The sequence below is a fragment of the Diospyros lotus genome, unplaced genomic scaffold, assembly GCF_014633365.1.
Source record: "Diospyros lotus cultivar Yz01 unplaced genomic scaffold, ASM1463336v1 superscaf1, whole genome shotgun sequence".
Classification (NCBI taxonomy): Eukaryota; Viridiplantae; Streptophyta; class Magnoliopsida; order Ericales; family Ebenaceae; genus Diospyros; species Diospyros lotus.
The window spans coordinates 3,163,527-3,186,178 of record NW_026267104.1 but is presented as its reverse complement, the minus strand read 5'-3'; the positions used below and the strand labels follow the sequence as shown (position 1 = coordinate 3,186,178).

Below are 22,652 nucleotides of genomic sequence, written 5' to 3'. Positions count from 1 at the left end.
AATGGTTTCACTATTAGATTCTTTCATTAAGCCTGGGATGTTGTTGGTTCTTATTTCACTACAAGTGTTTGTAATTTTTTCCAATCAGATCAATTGTTTGGAGAGGTGAATGGTACCATTATTAGTCTTATCCCTAAGGTCCCTCACCCCATTTCTCCTAGTTAGTTCCGACCCATCTTGTGTTATAATGTGATCTACAAAGTCATTTTTAAGATCCTTGCTAACCGTCTCAAGCCCCTCATGCCTCAGCTTTTGGATCAGATAGCCTTTGTGTTGGGCTACTCCATTGGGGATAATATTATGTTAGCCCAGGAACTCCTTCATTATTACCATTTCTTGCATGATTGTCCTCGTTGTGCCTTAAAAGTTGATCTTAACAAAGCCTATGACTCTGTGAATTGGGACTTTTTGCTTCTGGTTCTTCACCTCATGAATTTTCCCTCGTGTTTTGTTTCTTGGATTCGTGCTTGTGTAAGTTCCACCATGTACTCTGTTAAGATCAACAATCATCTTCATGGCTTCTTTCATAGCAAGCAAGGGCTTCGCCAAGGGGACTTATTATCACCTTATTTGTTTGTCCTGGTCATGCAAGTCCATGGTATTGTTGCATATCACACTCATGCATATGATTTTTAATTTCATTGAAAGTGTGATAATTTGGGCTTAGCCATGTTTATGTTTGCTAACGACCTCTTACCCTTCTTCCACGGGGATTGATAGTCTGTCAATATTCTAAAGCGTTGCCTTGATCATTTTACAGAATTTTTGGACCTTTATGATAACCTCTCCAAAAGCAATTGCTTTGTTTGATGCTCATTTTTGGATCTATAGACGAAGTTCGTTATGGCCTTCGGTTTCTGCGAGGGTACCTCGCCTATTCAATACTTAGGTGTCCCTGTAATCTCAATGAACCAATCTGTGCTCTCTAGTATCCATGTGTATTGGGCTTCTATCTTTATTCTCCCTAAAAAAGTCCTTAAAAGAGTTTGAGCAGATTGTTCATGCATTTCTTTAGAGTGGCTCGAAATTATCCTCTCATAAAGCCGAAGTAGCCTGGCTTGACATTTGTTTCCCTAAGGATGAAGGTAGTTTTGGTCTTCATCCCCTGTTCCTATGGAATCAAGCCCTAGTTACTAAGCTCATTTGGCATCTCATATAGGCTTCTTTTGAATCCTTATGGATTCAGTGGATTCACTTGTATCATATTAGGGAGTCATGTTTTTGTTTCCTTTTGATTCCCGATTCTGGCCCTTGGTACTGGCACAAACTTCTTCAATTTAAGGGCAAGGTTTGTCAATTCTTTGGGTGGTTTGTTGGGGATGGGTGTAGGATCATTCTATGGCACAATCATTGACATCCTTTCTGGGTGCTTGTTGATTATTTTTCTTGCTCCCTTCTTTATCAGTTCTCAATTCCCTCTATTGCCAAAGTATCTGACATTATTATGCAAGATGCTTGGTGTTGCCTTGATTCAAGCCCTCTGGAGGCTCTTCAACTCCTTCTCTCTTCAATGCAGGGCCCTCCATGCATCTTTTCCCCTGATCGCCCCCGGTGGCTCCTAGTCGTTGATGGTGCCTTCTCTGTGGGCTCTGCCATGAGGGCCTTGCAGATTAGATATGATAAGGTCCTTTAGTATTGTCTTGTTTGGCATTGGTCAGGAGTCTCTTTCTATGCTTTTATCCTTGGGCTTGTTATTAAGGAGCGTCTGTCCACTCTCAACCATCTCAATCTATATATGTTTTTTTCCTAACAAGTGTTACCTTTGTAGGGCTACTTCTGAGAGCCACAATCATCTATTCTTTGCTTGTTCTTTTTTTTGGCAGATTATTTCTCTTCTCAGATGTCAGGTAAAGTTTGCATGAACTCAGCGTAACTGGTCCTGTAGAATTCTCATGGTAGCTTATAGATGACGTGGCATATCCCTGTGGATAGTGGCCGCGAGACTTACACTTCAAGCAGTTGTCTATCTTATTTGACAAGAGTGCAATAGTCGTTGTTTTCACGACAATGAGCACTCCCCTTTTCAGTTAGATTTTCTGATCCAATCCTCAGTTTAGACCCAATTAGGTTTAATGTGCTTCCCTTATACTCTGTAAAGTTTAGCTTTTGTCCATTTTTGGCAACTCCTGCCTTCTTGCCTACTTTAGTCATTTTTTCTCCTATGTCATGATGTCTCTTTAGATGCCTATGTTGTAGTATTGCTGATTCCATTATTTTCTAGTTAGCTATCTGTAAATTTGTGTAGTTTTCGTGTTGACGAGATATGCCCCAACTATTTCTTGTAATCGCTATCTTTAATAATTATTTGTTTAAGACAATGGAAAATCACACTGTGCTATACTGTAGTGTACTTCCCTTCTAGCTCAACTTATACTTACGTGCTATTGCCTACTGGCAGTGGTTTGTAGGATTATTAGACTCTTATTTGGGATACATTTGGTATAATTTTATTTTTTAAAGTCTACTTTTTCAATTTTAAAAATCAATATTTAGTTAAGCATAATTATTTTTCTAAAATAATAGGTTAAATTGCCTTAAAACAAAAATGACGGCGCCCTTACAAATAAAAAACACAATTACTTTTATTTTCAAAAATAAATACATAATTTTATTCATAACTTTTAGATGTATTTAAGTAATGTCACATTTTTTGATACATAAGCCAAAAAAATGTGTATTTATCGTCGTTTAATCATTATTTTAAAAACAGTAATTAGCATTACCCACATATATACTATAGTAAAATTTTTACTTATTTTATTTATTTACAAAACTATTCATTTTAGTTATAAGTGATTTCATTGATGGATATAATTTTTGTGTTTTGCTTAAAAAGTGTTGTACTAAAAAATTATTTTATGTCAAAAGCCTTATTTTAAATTAATTGTTTAAAATAATTTATCCCTAATGCTAATGCTTTTTTTTTTAATTTTACATATCTAAAAACTACAACATAACATTGACTAAATACTTATATTATTTATTTTTAACATTAATAAGTATAAAATAAAATAACATACCGCAGTACAGTAATGTATATTTATTAAATTTTATTTTAATAAAATATAATATTTTTTATTAATAATATGATATTTTATAATACTTTATTAAATAATATTTTATTTTATAACTTAAAATAAAATAATAATTAACACATCTGGGGTGGGGGAGCGAGTACATGTGGGAATGGTTGGCTACGTACGGCGGAGGTCATGTTTGGGAGGATAATAATGGAGCGGTGGTTTTGATTGTAACCAGAGATGATAGATGAGAGACAGACCACTGAATCACAGATGGCGGTTTCCAGCCTCCACTTTCTTCTCCATTAATAGCAAATCTCCCCTTCTCCCAATCCATTAAATTAGAATGCACTGTGCTGCTGGTTGCTGCCGCCGCCAACCCATTTCACAATTCACACGTCCCTATCTCTCTACTTCCAAAACCCACCCCTTATCCATCTAACTCAGTTTAATCCGTGCAATTAAGATTTAATATATTGCTAATGTTTAGTTAATTATGTAATGTGTTTATTCAAATGATTATTATTAATTTTTCAAAGAATGGAGGGTACCCAAAGCAATAAAATAATTGAATTGGTGGCTGATGTCGAGTATTAGTTGGACCGTTGGTTTACAAAGCTAACTTAATTTCAACTTCTGTAAGCAATATCAAAGGGCTAAACTCATACTTTGGTAATCTTACTTTTAATTTCTAAATAATTATATCGATTGATTTAATTGTTCAAAACACAGTATATTTATTATTAATCAATAAAATTATTTAAAGATTAAAAATAATATACAATGTATGCACTTTATTTAAAAATAAGATGCTTTATTACATTTTAAGATAATAATTAATATTACCCCTTACTTAATACTCTTATTTTGGATAAATAAAATTAATTAAGACTCATTAAAAATATATTTACACTCGTACCCATAAGTATCCCAGGTCGTTAATCTCCAACTAACGGCAATAAGTTTATAAAGTTAAAAGAGTTCTTGTCCCCAACTTTCAAGTGGAGCGATAGCGACGGACTTAAATGGCATGTGGATAATGGGCCAGCCAAACAGGGCATTAAAAGCCGGGTGAGACGAATACAGACAAAGCGAGAAATCAATTAAAGCGGGTGGTGGGGCCAAGGGGGGTTTTGCTGCATGTGCCCTACGCAGATACCCTCACATGCTCCGCCACTGCATATTTATTTATTCTCCCATATTCCTCACCGACGATCACCATCCATCCATCCATCCAAAATCCACGTCCAAATCAATTATTGATCTTCATTTCCGGCATTTTAAAACCAATCCAAATTAATTGGTTTCATCTGGTGCGCGCGTCTGCATTCGTCCTTGCGTGAGACCTTTCGTACGATCGATCTCTAACTGCTAGATGTCTTGTCCCCGTGTGACCGTGTGGTGATCTGAGTCTCGCGATGCGCTGGCTGCTGATTCCGCCCGCGCACACCGTCCGAGCGAAGTAGGGTGGCACTTCTCTCGTCCTCTCAAACGGGGAATGGATCCAGAGGGCCCACCCTGTTCGTAACTAACAACTTCCCATGTTACTCTGCGGGACAACCAGCCCCCGCCAGTTTTGCTATTTTACCAAAATGCCCTTTTATGTTTATTTTCGAGACTCATTTTAAAAAATTATTACAACCAATGCATATATATTAAAACACAAAAACATAATTAATAAATAGTGAAATTTTGATAATATAATTTAAATTCAATCTAATATATTAAAAAACTAACCTAGAATATATCCAAATCCACGAACATGCGTTTTTAGTTAAGATTAAAAACCAATCTTTTTATAAGATATAAGAGAAATACTACTTTCAAATTAAATACGATTTATCTCCGGTTTATATTCGGGAGGCCCCTTATGTGAAATTTATATTTTTTGTATTATTGTTATTTACATTTTAGAAACTGTGGAGATGAGAGCAGATGGATGAAGTTAATGCCGGGCACAGAAGGGGGGGTGTCTATAAAAGGGCCACGCAGCCACTCCTAAACAATCCAATCCCCACTTCTTCTCTCTTCTTCAAATTAAGAGGAGTGTCCAAGTGTGGCGATGGCCATGGCCAAGCTTCTTTCCTTTGTGCTTCTGCTGCTCCTCGCCATCTCCATCGTTGCTACCTCTGTAAGTTAAATTCCTCCCTTAATTTCATCTCTAAACTCAATTATATCACTTATTAATTTTTAAGTGACATAATGTTATTTAACCGTAAAACTTTTTGGTTACAGGCTCCAGCAAAGAATCCCCAGTACCAACTCACCAGCGTAAGCCTCCCTCCCCGCGCTCTCTCTCTCTCGCTCTCTCACTCAATGTTTGTATGTTAACTAGACAATCGAACATTTTCAGGGACGCTATGGCCCGGGAAGCCTGAAGAGCTACCGTAAGTTGATCGTGCCTGTTTTGTTAGTTGGATCATCAATTTAATCAATGATATCGTAGTAAGAAGAAATACAGGATTAAAAACAATGAATTCTGTATTGCAGAATGCTCGCCGGAGTGTAACCGGAGATGCAGCCAAACGCAGTACAAGAAGCCGTGTCTGTTCTTCTGCAACAAGTGCTGCGCCAAGTGTTTGTGCGTTCCTCCAGGCTACTACGGCAACAAGTCCGTCTGCCCCTGCTACAACAACTGGAAGACCAAGAGGGGCGGCCCCAAGTGCCCTTAATTAATTTATTATTATTAATATTCCTCGATCTAATATTATGATGATTAGGAGCTTCATTAATTAGGTGGATAAATCCGGCCTTTTTTCTATGAAATTCTTGGCTCCATGTGTCTTTGGTTTCTGCCCTTTTGGTTGGGTCATAAGATGAATATGACCCACACCCACGTGGTGTTTTGTGTCTTTGAGATGGAACAATTAAGGGACCTAACTTGTAGACGAAGCTCATCATCAGCTCTTTCAGTTGGATTCTTAATTTCTCTTCTTATCTATGTATGGATGTATAATGTATTTGACAATCAACTAAGCAGCAGAAGAAGAAGAAGAAGAAGTTGTTCTCTGAGTAGTTCTTAATTATTGTTTTGAATTTAAAAAATAATATATAAAAAGAGCATGTTGGATCCTCCCTCTCCCCCTGTTTTATCTAATTAAGTTTAGGCGTGACAAAATTAAAGTTTATATTAAATATTTTCCCATGAGACATAAAATAGGATTACAAATACTAATAAAATGTTCTGTGCAAATGTTAGTTCATTAATCAATTAACTTAACCAAGAATAACATAATTAATGAATTCATTTGACAACGTAGGAAAATAAAAATATTGGCTCTTCTTTGGAAGTTAGTTAGTTAGTTAATTATTTAATCAAATGCAGTCCCCAATTTCCAAATTCGGAACTCCAATGCTCTGCTCCAATTAAAGGAAACATGGGACTCTAGTTGGATTATAATAGATAAGAATACTTTTTAGACTGCTTGGTCAACAACAATATTATTTTTTATAATAACAAAACTATTTTAGATTTAAAATTTAACTATGTGAAAAGTTAAAATTTAACCATTGGCGTAACCACCCAACTATATATCAAGAGTTTGAAAAATAAAAACTTAAAAAAAAAAAATTCTCCATATAGTAATTAGGATTTTTTTAAAAAAAATTCATATAATATAATTTTATGTTGCATATATATATATATATATGAATGAATGTTTTACTTAATATTTAAAATATTTTTAATACATGTTTTAAAAAGGTTATTAAAGAAAAATGAACCTAGAAAATGGAAGAAACGAATACTATTTATAAATATATATCTATTACGGTTAATAGAAAAATGTCACATTAAAATGACATAACAATCAATTAACAAGCACTTCCTGTCCTAACCCACAAGCCATAAGCCATAAGAAAAACTGAACCTTATTAACCTCTCCTAATCTAATCAAATCTGGTTATTTATCAGTGGCCTAACTCACCCCTAATTAGGTTCAAGGCAGGTAGGAAGAGAGACGTCCATTTAATTTAAGTAGCAGGTGAGAGGTGAGGGGTCAATTATTCATGATCAAAATTTGTTGGCGCACGCAACCTGCACATACATACATACATATACGCTTGAAGTTTTCTTCCCACCCTTAAAAAAGAAACCATCTTTATTGGGATTTACTTTCGGAACTTGGAATTAAAAATAATAATAAAGGCCGTTGGATTTTGCAGTTTTCCGGGCCAGTTGCCACCCGAAAAACAAAGTCGGCTGCTTCCTCTTCCTGTTCGTCATGTTCATCGACAGCGAAAGGGAATATGCATTTATAGATCCACATTATTTATTAGGCAAGTATTGATTTGAGCTCAGAATGGTATTGATAAGTAATTACTATTTTGGTATTAATTAATTAATTCGAAATACTCCAAACAGAGGCCGAGCAACAGTCCAATGGTCTGATCAGAGACTCCGTGGAATCACAGAACCCATGTTGATCAGGTACTTCTTCCGCGAACCTGTTCTGGAAAATCGGAAATCTTGGGGACCCGATTGATGATCTTCGTGTTTTTGGTGCAATTTCCTTGCTGATTTTCCTCTGGGTCTAGTGAGATTTTCTTGATGGTTCTTCTGTTGCTCAGATTGATTTTTTATGTATGTTTTTCTATCTGGTTGTGAATGCAGGTTGGTTATGGTTTCTGTGAGAGAACATGTGAGAAGAACAACTGTGGGGGATAATATGTTAAACAATTAAACACTTTGTTGTTAGGGTTTAAGGGTGAAAAGCTCTTCACCTTTACCATTCTCTGAGTATCTGTTTTAACCTTTTCTTTATCTTTGTTGAAATTAATCTGTTCACGTTGGTAATTGTGAGTTGAAAACTTGTTCTGCAGAGGATGGGTTCTTGGTTTTTGCTTGTTTCAAACTCCAAAGTAATTTCTTCTGTTTATTAAAGATATAATTAGGTTATATTTCTTAAATATGTCAGATAAAAGCCTCTTGCCCTCCAGGCTCCTTCTCTGCTTAATAACGGCATCAATGGTTCTTTTAATCTTTTCTTCGTTGTTCCTTCTTCAATTCAGCAACCATTCTTTCATAACCCGATCGGTTTCTAAGTTAATTCCTGTTAATAATGATGCATCTGCTTATTTCAAGCCTAGTGTTAGAAGTGAAAATAACCAACCTATGAGAATAAACGAGGTGCCTTGTCAGAGTTCTGATCCGGGAAAGACATCCAATGCCTGCGACATAAATCGTGCTCTACTTCGGGTATACCTGTATGACTTGCCCCCTGAATTTCACTTCGGGTTATTGGGTTGGAAGGGAAATGCAGATCAAATATGGCCGGATGTTACTAAATCTGGTCATATCCCTCCCTACCCCGGTGGGTTAAATTTACAGCACAGTATGGAGTACTGGCTCACCATTGATCTTCTATCCTCGACTGCTCCGAATATAATCAGACCTTGCAGTGCTATCAGAGTGTATAATTCAAGCCAAGCAGATATAATTCTTGTGCCATTCTTCTCATCTCTGAGTTACAATAGGTACTCTAAGGTTACTGGAAAGGAGAAAGTTAGTATCAACAGAATGTTGCAGAATAAATTAGTGGAGTTTTTGAAGAATCGGGATGAGTGGAAGAAATTGGATGGGAAGGATCATCTGATAGTAGCACATCATCCGAATAGCATGCTGGTTGCTAGAAAGAAGCTGGGTTCTGCAATGTTTATTCTTGCAGATTTCGGGAGATATCCGGCTAGAATAGCAAACCTTGAAAAAGATGTGATTGCCCCGTACAAGCATCTCGTGAAGACCGTTGACGGCGGCAAGTCAGCACCATTTGAAGGGCGTCCTATATTGGTGTATTTCCAAGGAGCAATTTATAGGAAAGATGTAAGTTGCATTCCTAATCCTGAATGCCCTCTGAAATTCTGCACTGTTCAAATCACATCCTATTTCTACTCTCTCTTTGCACAATATAGTTCTGCTAGAACCTATTGTTTTATGTTGTGTATTTGGCCAGTTGGAATTCCGATTATATGATGATTTAACTCCCAAGGGACCTTATTATGAGAACTGTCTGGTTGTCTAGACTGAAAAGAACTGGATGGTTTTCCTCATCCGTTTACATGATGTTTTTATCTAATGTTTTGCTATCTACTGGATATGATAACTGAAAAGTAAGACAAATACCTACCTGAATGGAAGGCAATGGTTGTCGTTACTTTTGTTACGAGATTCAAACCTTATTAAAATGGTTAGCGTTCAGGTTGCAGGATCATCATTTATTACCCATATTCAAAGGTAATATCGTCATTTTTTTATCCTAATCAACCTCGAATAAAATTCTACCATAACTTGTGGTTGGGCTTAAATTTTGAGCATAATGGATATTTGAAGGAACAATACCACAGTTGATCGGGGAACTGAGAATATAACCTCAACTAACTTTTACTGTGGAGACAGGTATAGATTTTCCAATCCCCATATGCTGGGGCAGTAATTGTTTATTACTACAACTTTCTATGTTTCATTTGTGCTTGTAAATGGGATTCTCTGCTGAATATTCTAAAACAGTGTTAGAAGCATTTTATGATTCAAATGCCACACATGCTTGCATAATCATATTCTTACTTATGTTCCAATTTATTAGAGCTGAAAATTTGATCCTTTCAAAAGTGATCATGTTCTCATAGTGTGGTTGAAGACATGATAATCAATCTTTAAATAATCTTGAAAGCAGAAGTTTTTTTTTTTTTCTTTATAAGAGACGAGCCTTTAGCAACAGCAAAATTTGTTTTTTTATTATTGAAGGCCACAAGTTTGAGTTGTGGAAACAGTCTCTTTTGCAAAGTGGGAGCCCCACTGCTGTGCCCTTAAGTGTAACCTCCCCCAACACCTTCCTCTCCCCCAGGTGCTTGCTGCTCCCTTTTGGTAGAAACAAGCTTAATGTTTTCCCATTCCACCCCCTTCTATCCCTCCTTTTCTCTTTATTTTTCTTTAACATACACTTACTTAAATCATCTGTTGACAGCATTTTAGTTTCTAAACTTCGTCTGATGATAAATCTGCTATGTATCAATCAATGTAATTATCATATGTGTTAATCTTCAGGGGGGAGCAGTCCGTCAAGAACTTTATTACCTTCTCAAAGATGAGAAAGATGTTCACTTCACATTTGGAAGCACTCGCTCAAATGGAATCAGGCAGGCAGGACAAGGGATGGGCTCATCCAAATTCTGCCTGAATATTGCTGGGGATACCCCTTCCTCAAATCGCCTCTTTGATGCCATTGCTAGCCATTGTGTTCCTGTAATTATCAGTGATGAGATCGAGCTACCATTTGAGGATGTCCTAGACTACTCAGAGTTCTGCATATTTGTACGTGCATCAGATGCCATAAAGAAAGGGTTCCTGCTGAATATTCTAAGGGGAATTAATCAAGACAAGTGGACCAATATGTGGGAAAGATTAAAGCAGATTGCACGACACTTTGAATATCAGTATCCATCTCAGCCTGGTGATGCAGTTGATATGATTTGGCAGGAAATTTCACATAAGATATCTCCAATGCAACTCAGAGTTCACAGGGACAACAGATATCGCAAATCTCAGCATCTGGTTGATGTTTGATAAATGCACATTGGAGAACCGAAGTTTCCCATCTTTAAATTCTATAAAGATCATGGTTATCTGGTAAGATTTGTGGATTCTTCATGCCAACATAAGTTAGTTTTGTTAATCATATGAATGCTTTTGTTTCTTTCAGCTTTCCTTTTTCTTTTTCTTTTTAATTTGTTCTTTTCCCCACATCTCCTGCAGTTACAATTTCAATTTAGTGTTTCAGAGAATTAGGATAAACAGTATGCAAGTCTACTCTTTTCTCTCATAACGATAGGGCAATAGCATGAACGGAGCATTGCCATGAAAAAGGTACAAAACAAAGTAAGAAACCTATGTAAAGAGAATGAACCGAAGGATATTGAAACCAATTGAAGAGAATCGTGAAGCCTGTGAATAGAGAAAAGAGAGTGAATCAATATAGTCACTTGAAGTTAACCGGCTGAAGTACCACTTAAATTCCAGTGCTGAACTGGGAAGAGCATGTGATAGGTATGTATAAATGTGCCTATATATCTGCACCTGTAAATATATGTATACATTTTCTGGCGTTTGGGCAATAGAGAAAAGAAGGAAAATTTTCTGCCTGTTGAGAAAACCAAAAAACAATAGAAGGTCTCAATATTTGTTGGGGTTGTAAAGGCTGAAAGAAATTCTCATGTTTCACTATATTAAGCAAAATCTAGAACTCCACATTGCTACAGATATAAATCATTCTCCTGGAAGAAAGATTGAGAAGAAGAAGAACCGCTGAAAAATCACTATATGTTGTGTATTATAGGCTATTAGCTAGGACCTAGAATCTTTGTTTATACAATCTAGATAGGCTACCCTTCAGTTTGTTTCAAACAAAAGCTTCAACACAAAAGAAATGAACTAATAGAAAAAACATCCAAACCCACATGGAGAAGCTGGCGAGGAAGCAGAAATTGCCCACCACCCTCAAGTTTCTCTCTGCATCAACAAAATATTTAGCCACACGCCGTGTATTCCTTTGCCAACAAATTTTCTTTCCTTCTGCCTCCGGGACTGTAAAAACAGCTTGAATATCAACATCTGTTGTGAATGGGATCTGATCCTCGTCGAACTCTTCTTTTACTCGATTGATTGGGATCAAATGTCATTGAAGGTGCAGGTGCCAAGCTTGTTGGTGCGTGCAAGACCTCCACACCAACAGCCTTCAGAAAACGCGAGTTTTGTAGAAACAGAGATTGTCCCTTGTCCCACCTGAGAGCAAGATCTATGCTTCTCAACCCAGAAACCTTCTCTGGCTGTAGTGACAGAAACCCAATACAAACTAGAAAAATGACCATCCTACAAGCAGAGAATCCCATTCTTCCACACTGCAGGAACGAGGGGAATGGAATGGAGCTTTCTCTTGTTGCACAAAGGCAATGATGAGAGAAGCAAGTGGTTGGTTGGTCTCTTGGACTGTACCTTTTATTTCTTGCGGCTCAGTCCTGTTGGAATGATGCTATGGATTATCTTTTGTGGGATTTGAACAACAAAAAGTAAAGCTTAGTGGGGCCCAAAACATCCAGAGAAGTTTCAGATTCACCTCAATCATAAGCCTGCAATAGAAGCAATATAAGGCTGTTTTAGAAGACACTGACAGGTTTGAATAAAAGTTGGGGCTGGAACACCATCCTTGGGAAGCCAAGAATCTTTTCATTGGTTCCCTGTCATTTCCCTTCCTCTTTTGGACCAGGCAATGACCAACTCTCAGTCTCTGCAACTCTTAGTTGAACCTCCACCTCATCCAATTATACTGACTTGTGTACTAAGGTAGGCCATGACAATTCAAGCAAACAAAAAAAAAAAATCATATTCCTTGTTTGCAAAGAAAAATAGAGAAAATAGAATGGGGTTTTTATTATTTCTATTTTTATTTTTTGCTTTTGGATTTTTAGTGTTAAAGCTAGCATCCTAACAGAATCGGAATCGAATAAGCAAGGAAGGAATTGGAAATGAATAATTTGAGGGAAGCCAAAGCTGAGGTTGCTACAGTTGCAAGAAAACCAGATAAAGTGGAGATGTCTAGGGGAAGGTGAGGAATAGAAGCCTCTCCTCCCAAAGGAAAGAAAAACCCAAGCACTTGCTTTATGCTCTCTAATATGCTAACTTGCTTTAGAATTCCAAGCTCTTCTCTCCATGCAATAAAAATGGCTCTCTTGGTTTCTTGTGCTTAATGCTTTATACTTTTCTTTGCTGTCTCTTTATATTGTGCAGCACAGCAGCCAGCCAGACCATAAACCCCCCACCCAAGCCAACAGGTCTCTCCTTATATGGCCTTGGTGTGTCCCCTTCTCTTCCTTTTATAACCTGGCTCTTTATTTTATTCCCAGTTATCCATGCACCAAGAGCGAAGACCATCTTTCTCTTTTCTATCTTTTCCTTTCTTTTTTTCTCTTGGTTCATTAATTGAAAACCACCAGCAGCAGAGTTTTTCTATTTTTATGTAAGATGGATACTGCAATGTGAGCCTTCACTTTCAGTCCCACTGTATAATTTGAAAGTAAAAGAAACACATGAAATGTTGCTTTCTGATATTCACCCTTCACCATCAAATTTGAAAACTAAATTTTCTTACTATCCGAAGGGAGAAGCCAAATGTAATAGAGATGCCCTTAATTAGGAGGGTTCACATTGTTGCACCATCATTGTCGTCGTGAAGCTGACACAGAAACAAGACGTAATATGACCAGAATAACGGATCGAATTCAGTAATATCTTCAAAGCCATAATAACATTCAAATGGTAACATAAATTTCCAAGCAGCAGCAAATGCTCTATGATTGTAGCATGACAATAAGATGGCGGAGTGGGGGAGCTGCAAGAAGATTCTTTTTGAAATAAAGCCAACAGAAAGATACAAGAGACTCGAGCATTTTAAACTGCTGATAACACATTCATTCAGTCTCATGGCACATTCATTTTCCCAGCTGTAGCAGCTCTACATCTTTGCTCAGGAAAACCGATATCATTATTGAACTCGCTCTTGATTGGGTGTCGCCACCACAGGTCCTGACGTCACCAGTGGTCCTGGGGCTATCATGAATTGCAAATTCCGGCGTTGTCCTGCGTGTATCATGAAGGCAACTTCAGTTGCTGCAAGTGCTGCTGCCGCCTCCTGATTCAACCAGAACAGAAAAAAATAATAATAATAAATAAAATAAGGAACTTGGTTTTATATTGAAACTCTACACCCACCCCCACCCCCCACCCCCATCTTTTTTTGGGCTTATTCTGGCACCCTGAGAACTCCATAACACTTTCCTTTAATGAACCAGATGTACCAATGAAGAAAGGTAACAGTGTTGGGCAGGAGAGCAATTACAAATGTAGTCATATTAAAGACAGACATAAATGTGTCTCATCATTAAAGCAATCCCAAGTGCTACTTGGATGATAAACATCATCAGCTAATTCTCATAAACCTATGACCATGATGATTAATTAGAACAAGTCAATAATTACAAGCAATGGTGTTCAACTAAAGACTTGAGCAGCTTTGATCCAAAAAAAGAGACTTGCGCAGCCAAAAAGATAAAACTTAAAAAAAGATCATGACTGTAAAATATAATGTACAATACTACTAAATTCAAGCTAGGTGAGAACTAAGCAAAAAGAAAATTAGAAAAAAAAAATGCAACAAAAAATTAACTTAGGTTGCATTCGGATAAAGTCAATTGACCCTAACATTTTTCATTTGGAATTTAAAATTCCTAATTACTTTTGATATATTATTTAAGAAGCATTTTGATTTAGGTCCACATCCACTCTTAAGATTTGGACACAAAAAAGAAAAATAGAAAAAATTGAAACAACACCTACATAAGTATTATTTCAGATAACAGAATTTGAAATATAAGTATTTCAAATGACATTATTGCTAGCTAAATTTTCAGCCACCTGCACACTTAACAAACAGCAAGGGTCCTGTCCATTTTGCATGCTGAATGCTGTGAAATAATAGATGTGTATATATATGTGGAAAAGCTGTGTGTGTGTTCAGAACAAGGTTAGACGGTACTCGGGTGTAATGTAAAAGGCAGTACCAAAAGTAGAAAATTGACTTGGCACCGTAGCACCAGTGATATCTAGATTGCCTATAAAATATGTCACTCTCATGATGAGGCATAAAAAAAAAACCTAGCATTACATGACAACTATGCATGTACAACTACAGAAACATGATGTCCATAATTACGTCTTGGCAAGAAACCAGCTACTTGACCAAAAGCTTCAATATAAGTAATAATTAGTCTGTCTCCTAGTTTGAACTTTGAACTTCATAAATCTAAATAATATATGCGTTCATATGCTAATATTGGACATCTAATACCCAGTCTTCTCTTTGTTTTGGAATGGCTGTGGACCTGGAAAACACTCATTTTATTCTTGTCATGGGGGCTTGTTTTTGGTATTAAAACTTCATGGCATGAATCTTCTTGATTCATGCACAGAAAAAGATAACTGAAATGAGATTAGTAATAGCAACAAGATTAAATAATAATATCAGGAGTGGAAAAGAAAGTATCTGAAAGCTAGACAAATGCTAAAAATCTTAAAATTGCAACCACTGAAATGGCATTAACAAAATTAGGTGCTTGATGATGCGGTTAGCAACAGCAAGTGAGGTGTCCAAGTGGGTTGGGGATTCGATATCAATACTAAGTTTAATTTCCAACTAGGCACCTAGCAATAAACCTTATTAAATAGCTAACAAAATTTTGGTGTTTGGTGGGCTTAAAATTAGACAACATTTCTAAGGTTACAGTTACCTTCATATAACTAGGTCAATAATTACAAACAGATCCCTGATACCTTTCTCTTCCTCAATTAGCCTCATTCACCATAAATCCTATCCGGCTGTAAATGGCATTACTATGAAAACCAGACAGAACTGACAGGTCAAACCAGGTTAACTAACTAGCAACTGGTTGCTGGGCCAGTCTGGGTAGCTGGAGAAACGGCAGGCCAACAGCTAGACAATTGACCCAATGAACCAGTTGGTCAAACCAGTTGTCATTCTTTGTTTTCTCTTTTTTAGATCTAAATTATATTTACTTTTTGTTTTTGCAGTTGACTGTTCTGAAATATCGTCCAACCAGTCACTCTTCACCCTTTACTAATTTGAAAATAACATTAAGACATTTTGTCACGACCTTGGGTATTATAGGGGCAAAGCTGTAATTGAGTTACAATTACAGTTAGGGGATATTTTTGTAATTCGGTTACAGAACATGAGTGTTATTCTGTTATTTTCCCTTTTTGTCTTGTAGCTTAGGTGGTTAGAGAGCTTTATTTGGTAGCTAAGTGAGGCTATATATATATATTGGCTCAGCTGTAGGAATGGAATATGCTGGAATTGATTAATGAAACCCTCATTCTCTCTCTAAGAATTCTCTCTAATCTCCCTCTCATTTCTCTCTACTGCTCTCCCTCAATTCTCTCTAATTTCTCCCCCATTCTTCTTCAATTTTCCCTCTATACATTCTGTTCTTGACCTTAATTCAATCGGATCCTTCTGATTGTCAATTTCAGCCCGTTATGAACCCTAGGTTCATGACACATTTGACTTGACAACGGGAATAGCATTGAGACATTTGCCTTAACTTCATGGGCACAGAACCCAGCCTTGCACTACACAACAACATAAACTGTAATAGAGCAGGCTAATTCCAGCCTAAAACAAAACTGAAAAACCTGAGGCCAGCCTATTTAATAGACATATTTAAAATGCAAAAACTTATGCAACAATTTCAATATAAACTGGTATCATAGCGGCTGCTTTCTAATGCTTGTCCCTGATTCCATCTCCAACATGAGAATGATTGGATTTTTCAAACTATGAGATAATAGTAATAACAAGTGTAATGACAACCATAGCGTTATTAGATTTTTCATCATACATCGTTATTCAAGAGATAAAAGAAGATTGTGCTAAAACAATACTATGCATTAGCCAAACAGAAAGATATGAAACGAGCTACCAGAAAGGAGCTACGCTAACCTGTCTTTGCCTTCTACGTTGCAAGACACTAATAGCCCAGGCCATAATGTAGCATGGAAGAAGAAAACCAGCAGCTCGGAGCAAGAAAAGCTGTAACCAGTATCAACATTTATTGAGTACAACCACAATAAAGCAGATATCAAGATTAAAGAGTGAACATCAACCAACCCACTTACAGAGAAAAAGGTTGAAGCATCATCCTCATTATCACCACTGCCAATGCTTAGAGCATGCCTCAAGAGTAGAAGAGCCATTAACTGCCGAAGAATGGAGAAATATTTAGAAGATATTCACAGGGCCTGGTAAATTGGAATTGAGAAAGAAACCCAAAGAGAAATAAAGCCACATAAAACACGATAAGCAGACATGCAAGCCAAAGCACACAAAAGCAAGAGCAAGTATGACTTTATATAGTCCAAGCAACAAATTATTATGAAGATTCAAGTCTCAAAGAACACTCTCTGGAGGAGAAGGGATTGTTTAGTTGTGGAAAACAGCCTCAGTTATCTGGAGACTTGCTCCACAGAAAATGAGAAATTAGAAAACTTGTTCAAAAACAAAAATTGAAAGAAATATTCCTAGTGACCCATTATTGTTTATTTTAATACATGAGATGGTTATAATAGCTTACAATCAAAGCAGCAGAACGACAAAACGCAGCTCCACTTGCATTTGTATCAGCATACTCATCGTATTCAGCCTCAAGAAGATGTCTTTCTGCTGCTGCCATAGCCAAAAGCCGAGGATCATTCCTGTCCAAAGGAGCACCAGAGAGAGTCCAAGCTCCACTGTCAGACAATACGATGAAATAAAAGGAATCAGAAGTCAGGCACTTGATTTTGCAGTATTCCTTTAGATTAGAAAATGTTGTGTGATCAGATCCCTATAAGTATTAGATAGCAAAGAAAGGGCAAACATGAGGCGGTACTTTTTTCACTTGCAAAAAACAAAAAACAAAAAGGTCTATGTAACTTTCCCAAAAACTGAATTATTTGATTCGTTTCCCAAGAAAATAAATGAAAAGTAGACAATAATTATGTAGTAACTTTATTACTGACCTTATATGGTCAATGTAAACAGAAACCATTACGCAAGAAATTGTCAGTTAGTAAGATCGGCCAAGAGAACATGATCTCAAAACTTGCCTGATATCAATCGTAGCATCTTCAGAGCAAGGAACAGGAGGTGGAGCAGTGTAACCAGGTTGATAAGTCTGTACACCAAAGAACAGCTTTCTAAATTAGTTAATATGCTAATCAATAGGAAATTGTCATTAATACAGAAAAATTCAACTCTTCCACAGCCATCCCCCACGGAGTGTGTGCAAGCACATGAATGGGAGGCCATGCAAGCGGAATAAAGAGATATAGAAATAACAAGTCCCGTTGGCTATCAACTCTTAATGGATAATAATTATATGAGGTGAAAAATGAACACACACACACACACACCAGAAAAAGAATGGACAAAAATCTCTAAGAATCCAGAAAAATATTGAACTTGATACAATAAATGGACTTAACAGGATAACAGGATATTTAATAACGGTAAGAAAGACCAATGTAAAGCAGATGTAGCAGTACCTGGTGACAAATCTCACAAATTATATCTCCTTTCTCATTGCACCAGTGCTGCACGCATTTCCTATGAGCAAACTGGATAAAAAAACTGAAGATAAATAATCTCCATAGCAAAACGAGAAAACTTCACAAATAAGAAACTTGGAAAGTGGAGTTTATGAAGGCTAGATAAGATGGTGAGAGGATCTCATGGTAAATAAACACAGATGCATGGATCCACCAATTAAAATATATGATTAAAACTAATTGCCCAAAATGTATTCCCTCCAAGTTAATTAGAAAACAGAACATCAAATCAAAAAACAGCCTCGTGGTAGAGAAACTCTGAGAGAATAGGCAAAGTTTGAGGCACAAAGTAGGATAATACATTTATCAAAACAAATTCACACCAACACACAAATATTTCCAAACATCTATAATGAACTCATCTCTGAAAAATTATAAGCTACTACACAAGTGACTGTTAGAAATTAGTGTGAAATAAATTATAAGCCTAGTTACAAGATATCATGGCTGAACCAGCAAAGAATGCCCAACCAACTATGAGATAAGCACAATGCATGCATCAAACACAAATTGTAACCCTAAAATTCGAAATTATATTCCCATTGCATTCAAGAAATATTTATGAGTCTTTTTCTGCTTCCATAACTATCAGTGAGTAAATGGCATGATCTCTCTTTTTGTGGTTCATTAAAGTGAAGTGTGTTGATCCAGTTAAGTGTTCCCCGCAGTTCGTTGATCCAGTTAAGTGTTCCCCGCAGTTAAGTGTTCCCCGCAGTTCGTTGATCCAGTTAAGTGTTCCCCGCAGTTCAACGCATAATTATGTTAAGTAGAAAATAAACTAGTGCAACATGTTGCATAAAACAAACAATTATTTGATTTACCAAAAACGATAATAGAATTCAAGTAAACTAAAACAAGAAAGTCTCTGAAAGAAGGAAAAGAGTGTTGCAATGATCTGCATTATGAATTTCTTGCCTTAACCCTGGCTGATGCCAAGACAATAACACAACTAATAATATAACACAAATGGCAAAAAATTCACAATTTGAAAAAATGCCATTGTTTCAAAAGGAGAAAAGAAGGAAGATATCAGCATGTTTATCATGCATAAGTTGCAAGTACACCACAGAAGAATTTCAACAAGTACAAAACATAAAAAAGATCATAAGGCCAACACACAAATACTCATATAAACTTCAGGTGAAGGTACCTTCAGACTGCCACTACAAGCACATGGTTTCTCCAGATTCTGGATGCTATCTTCCTCCTGGCAAATGCGGCACTCAGCCATCTGAATAAGTGGTTCTTCTTCATCAGATCCATCACGGTCCTCCACATCCTTTATATCAATGGACGCGGATGGATCAGCCGCTTGAGGGCACTCAGAGCAGGAAACCTTTTCAGATGATCCAGTCCCTTGCAGTGATTGCAAGGAATCTGACGTAACAAGGCGGTCAACACACAAAATCAGGTGGTCACCCATCACTTGTCCTTGGAAACAATCCTGATTCACCAATATATCAATGATTACTAGTGTAAATCCAAATAATTTGGATATTCACAACCATGAACCACATCTAAGGTTTAGTCCTAAAGGAGAGGACTAAGCATCATATACGTTTCTTACTTACATAAAACAGATAATTCAAAGCGCAAGTCAAAAGGATACAATTTTTTGAACTTTTACCCGGGCCTTCGATCTCAAGGAAAGTAGGCACAGTTAAGCAAAGGAAATTGTGTTTGTTTCCATCCCAGCAAACTCAAATAATTCTGATAACTCGTGAATATAAAATAACGACATTAAAAGAGAAATCCTGGAAGGCTACCCTAAAGACTTTCTTCCGTTGGCCAGAAAAGCCAGGGAGAATGCGGCTATCAACAGATAACGAAAACTATAAACTTTTGGTTTAGATTCCTTTTCGCTTTCAGTTTCCCACGCATTCACCAAGAAAAAAAGTCCCAAAATACAATCCAACCCTCAAAACGCCTCAAACTTGAGGAGAACACAAATGCGGAGCACTGCTCAATCTCAAACCCTAGAACTCGCGATCGCGATCGATATGTCCAGCAAAAACCAGATTCCAAGCACAAAAACTCTGAAAAAACAAATCGAAGAATCCAGAATGTACCTGAAACCGCTCCTCTTCGATCGCGTTTGGGCAGAAGCTGTAGAACGAGTCGTCGAGAAAACCGTAGCCTTGTCTCCTCCTCCTCCTCCTCGAAATTGATGACAGTGAATTGAGAGGCGTCCTTTGAAAATATGTTGAGTACAATGTCACGCGGACAGAAATATAGCGAGGAAACCGATTTGGATTAGATTTGCCGTGTCTGAAGCGGAGGTTCGGTGTGACCGAGCCTGCTGCTATATAGGCTCCGTAACGTCCGTTTCACTTCGCCCCCCCCTTCCTTCCCTGTCTCCATATTAACGGTAACGGAAGTGACGACGACGAATAATGAATTAATTAATTACGAAGAAGTTTCGGTGGAAAATAAATATCTACTTAATTTACCCGGCCTACATCATTTGACTTTGCTACCTTTGTTTATATATATATATATATATATAATACCCTATAATTCTATAATTAACTTATAATATCTTTCATTTAAATAATCGATCGGTTTTTGTAACATAAAAGAAGAATAAATTTAGTTTTATTGTCAAAAATACCCTTCAAATATAAGTTAGTTCACCATTATATTTGCTTTAAGTTAAAAAAAAAAAATAGCAACGGACTGATTAGTATATTTGCTTTTAAGTTAAAAAGTTGGCAAGAAAACAAAGTTGTGGATTTGTTATTAAGCAATGATGAAAGAGTCCAGATGAGGTGAGTAATTTATTTTGATAGTCTTGAATTTCAGTAGATATTATTAAGAATAATTAATTTTTGTATTATGATTGTTTAAATATAATAATAAATTTTATTTATCAAAAAAAAACTTATTTCAAACCTTAAAAACTCTACAAAAATGAAACCGTCAGATCATGTAAAATATTTGTTGTGCAGATATTTAAGTATTTAAGTTAAATTTTTAAAAATCAAAATAAGAAAGTGCATAATTCATGAACAGGTGAAAAGTGACTTTATTTTTTTTAAAATAAGAGGTCATTTATTTATAATTAAGATGAATTAGGATTTGAATTGCTATAAATAATTATTATCTTTTTAGTAATTCACGTTAAAAGTTTTTAAAGTAAATTTGTGCGTTTCCTATAAAAATACTTTTGATCTCTTTTCACGAAAGTCTTTCGAGACTCTTTCAGGAACCTCTTGATCGAGATGGTCTCTCAAGACTTTTTTGTATCAGAATTTTTTTTTTTATCTTTATGTTGTAATTTTAACTTTTTGACTTATTTTTTATAAATTTTATAATTGGATTATTATATCTTTATCGTGTGAATTTTTTGTCCAAATTCTTTTTTCTTTAGGGTCTCATTTTGAATTTTCATCAAAATTTCCTTTTAAATTTCTTATTAAATTTATTTGACTCAAGACTTGATCCATGTACACATCACATGCTGACCTTCGTTACCCTAATTTACTCACTATTATTTTCTTCATTAAAAACATAATTAAAAAACTGATTTAGGAGTTAAGCCCACTATATGTGTCGTAACAACCCCCAGTTTTACCTTCTACCGTGTCATTTCATCAAGAGTTCCTGTCGTATTGTATTAAAGTGATTATTATAATGGACCAGCCAAACAGGGCTCTAGGTTCGGAAATAAGTTGAGTGGGCCCCGCGTTAAATTGAGTAGAAAATGCTCCATGTTGGACTGACCGCCCCAGCTTGACCCCTTCTGAGACGCTGCCCCAACGTCCAAACCAAGGTTGCTTATCGCTTTCAGAATTTATAATTAATATATATTATTTTAAGTAAAATATATTTATTATAAATTAATAAAATTATTTGGAAATTAAAAATAAATTTATATTAAAAATAAAATTATATTATATTACTATAATATATAGTTGATAATAGATTATATCAATTTATACATTGACTTTTTTTTTTTATAAATATTAGTAGACATTTCTACTGTGCTTTTAGTTTGACCGTTCTTTTCCGAAATAAAAATAAAATGAAAATTTAAGAAATAAGAAGTAATAGCACGTGGAGGGACAGCGGCAGGCCAAGTGGCATGTATGTATATGAAGCATAACTATCGATAATAAGGTGGGGGTAAAGAAAGGAATCGAGGGAAATGTAAACCAAAAGCAAAGGTCAATCTTGTGGCAATTAAAGTTTAAATATTATTTTTTTTTTACAATTAAAGTTTAAATATTATTGAGATTAGTAAACAAATTTGTACATATTTTAATTAGTATACACGATTTATTGCAATATTTAATAAATTTATTTAATACACTATTATGAATCACAAATGTTTATCCATAAAAGAAAGAAGAGACAAATAAGAGAAAGAAAAAAAAAAAGAGAGAAATGTGAAGATGTTAATGAACATGTAATGAGGCGAG

General features: G+C 36.0%; 3 protein-coding genes across 4 annotated transcripts; 2 read left to right on the top strand and 1 right to left on the bottom strand.

The window, feature by feature from the left end:
* The first annotated feature begins 4,989 nt into the window (after positions 1–4,989).
* On the top strand, positions 4,990–6,095 carry LOC127792794 (gibberellin-regulated protein 6-like). Its single transcript, XM_052323381.1, has 4 exons — positions 4,990–5,151; positions 5,256–5,291; positions 5,374–5,407; positions 5,511–6,095. Exons 1-4 carry the CDS (start codon positions 5,083–5,085, stop codon positions 5,690–5,692), a joined length of 321 nt encoding a protein of 106 aa, XP_052179341.1. The 5' UTR covers positions 4,990–5,082; the 3' UTR covers positions 5,693–6,095.
* A 1,210-nt stretch (positions 6,096–7,305) lies between these two features.
* Positions 7,306–13,118, top strand: LOC127792789 (probable arabinosyltransferase ARAD1). 2 transcript variants are annotated; one of them, XR_008021221.1, is made up of 4 exons: positions 7,306–7,449; positions 7,633–8,841; positions 10,063–10,644; positions 12,799–13,118. XR_008021221.1 is itself a non-coding variant. In XM_052323376.1 (3 exons), the coding sequence occupies exons 2-3, from the start codon at positions 7,930–7,932 to the stop codon at positions 10,579–10,581; spliced, it is 1,431 nt and encodes a 476-aa protein (XP_052179336.1). In that variant the 5' UTR covers positions 7,306–7,449; positions 7,633–7,929; the 3' UTR covers positions 10,582–10,716. The 2 variants fall into 2 exon arrangements, 1 of the variants encoding a protein (XP_052179336.1); XM_052323376.1 differs by lacking the exon at positions 12,799–13,118 and having other exon boundaries at positions 10,063–10,716.
* Positions 13,119–13,257: 139 nt separating this feature from the next.
* Positions 13,258–20,491, bottom strand: LOC127792791 (uncharacterized). The gene is made up of 8 exons (XM_052323377.1): positions 20,301–20,491; positions 19,382–19,675; positions 18,169–18,240; positions 17,731–17,798; positions 17,217–17,373; positions 16,762–16,842; positions 16,586–16,675; positions 13,258–13,699 (listed from the first exon to the last, which is right to left on the bottom strand). The coding sequence occupies exons 2-8, from the start codon at positions 19,652–19,654 to the stop codon at positions 13,553–13,555; spliced, it is 888 nt and encodes a 295-aa protein (XP_052179337.1). The 5' UTR covers positions 19,655–19,675; positions 20,301–20,491; the 3' UTR covers positions 13,258–13,552.
* Positions 20,492–22,652: the final 2,161 nt, after the last annotated feature.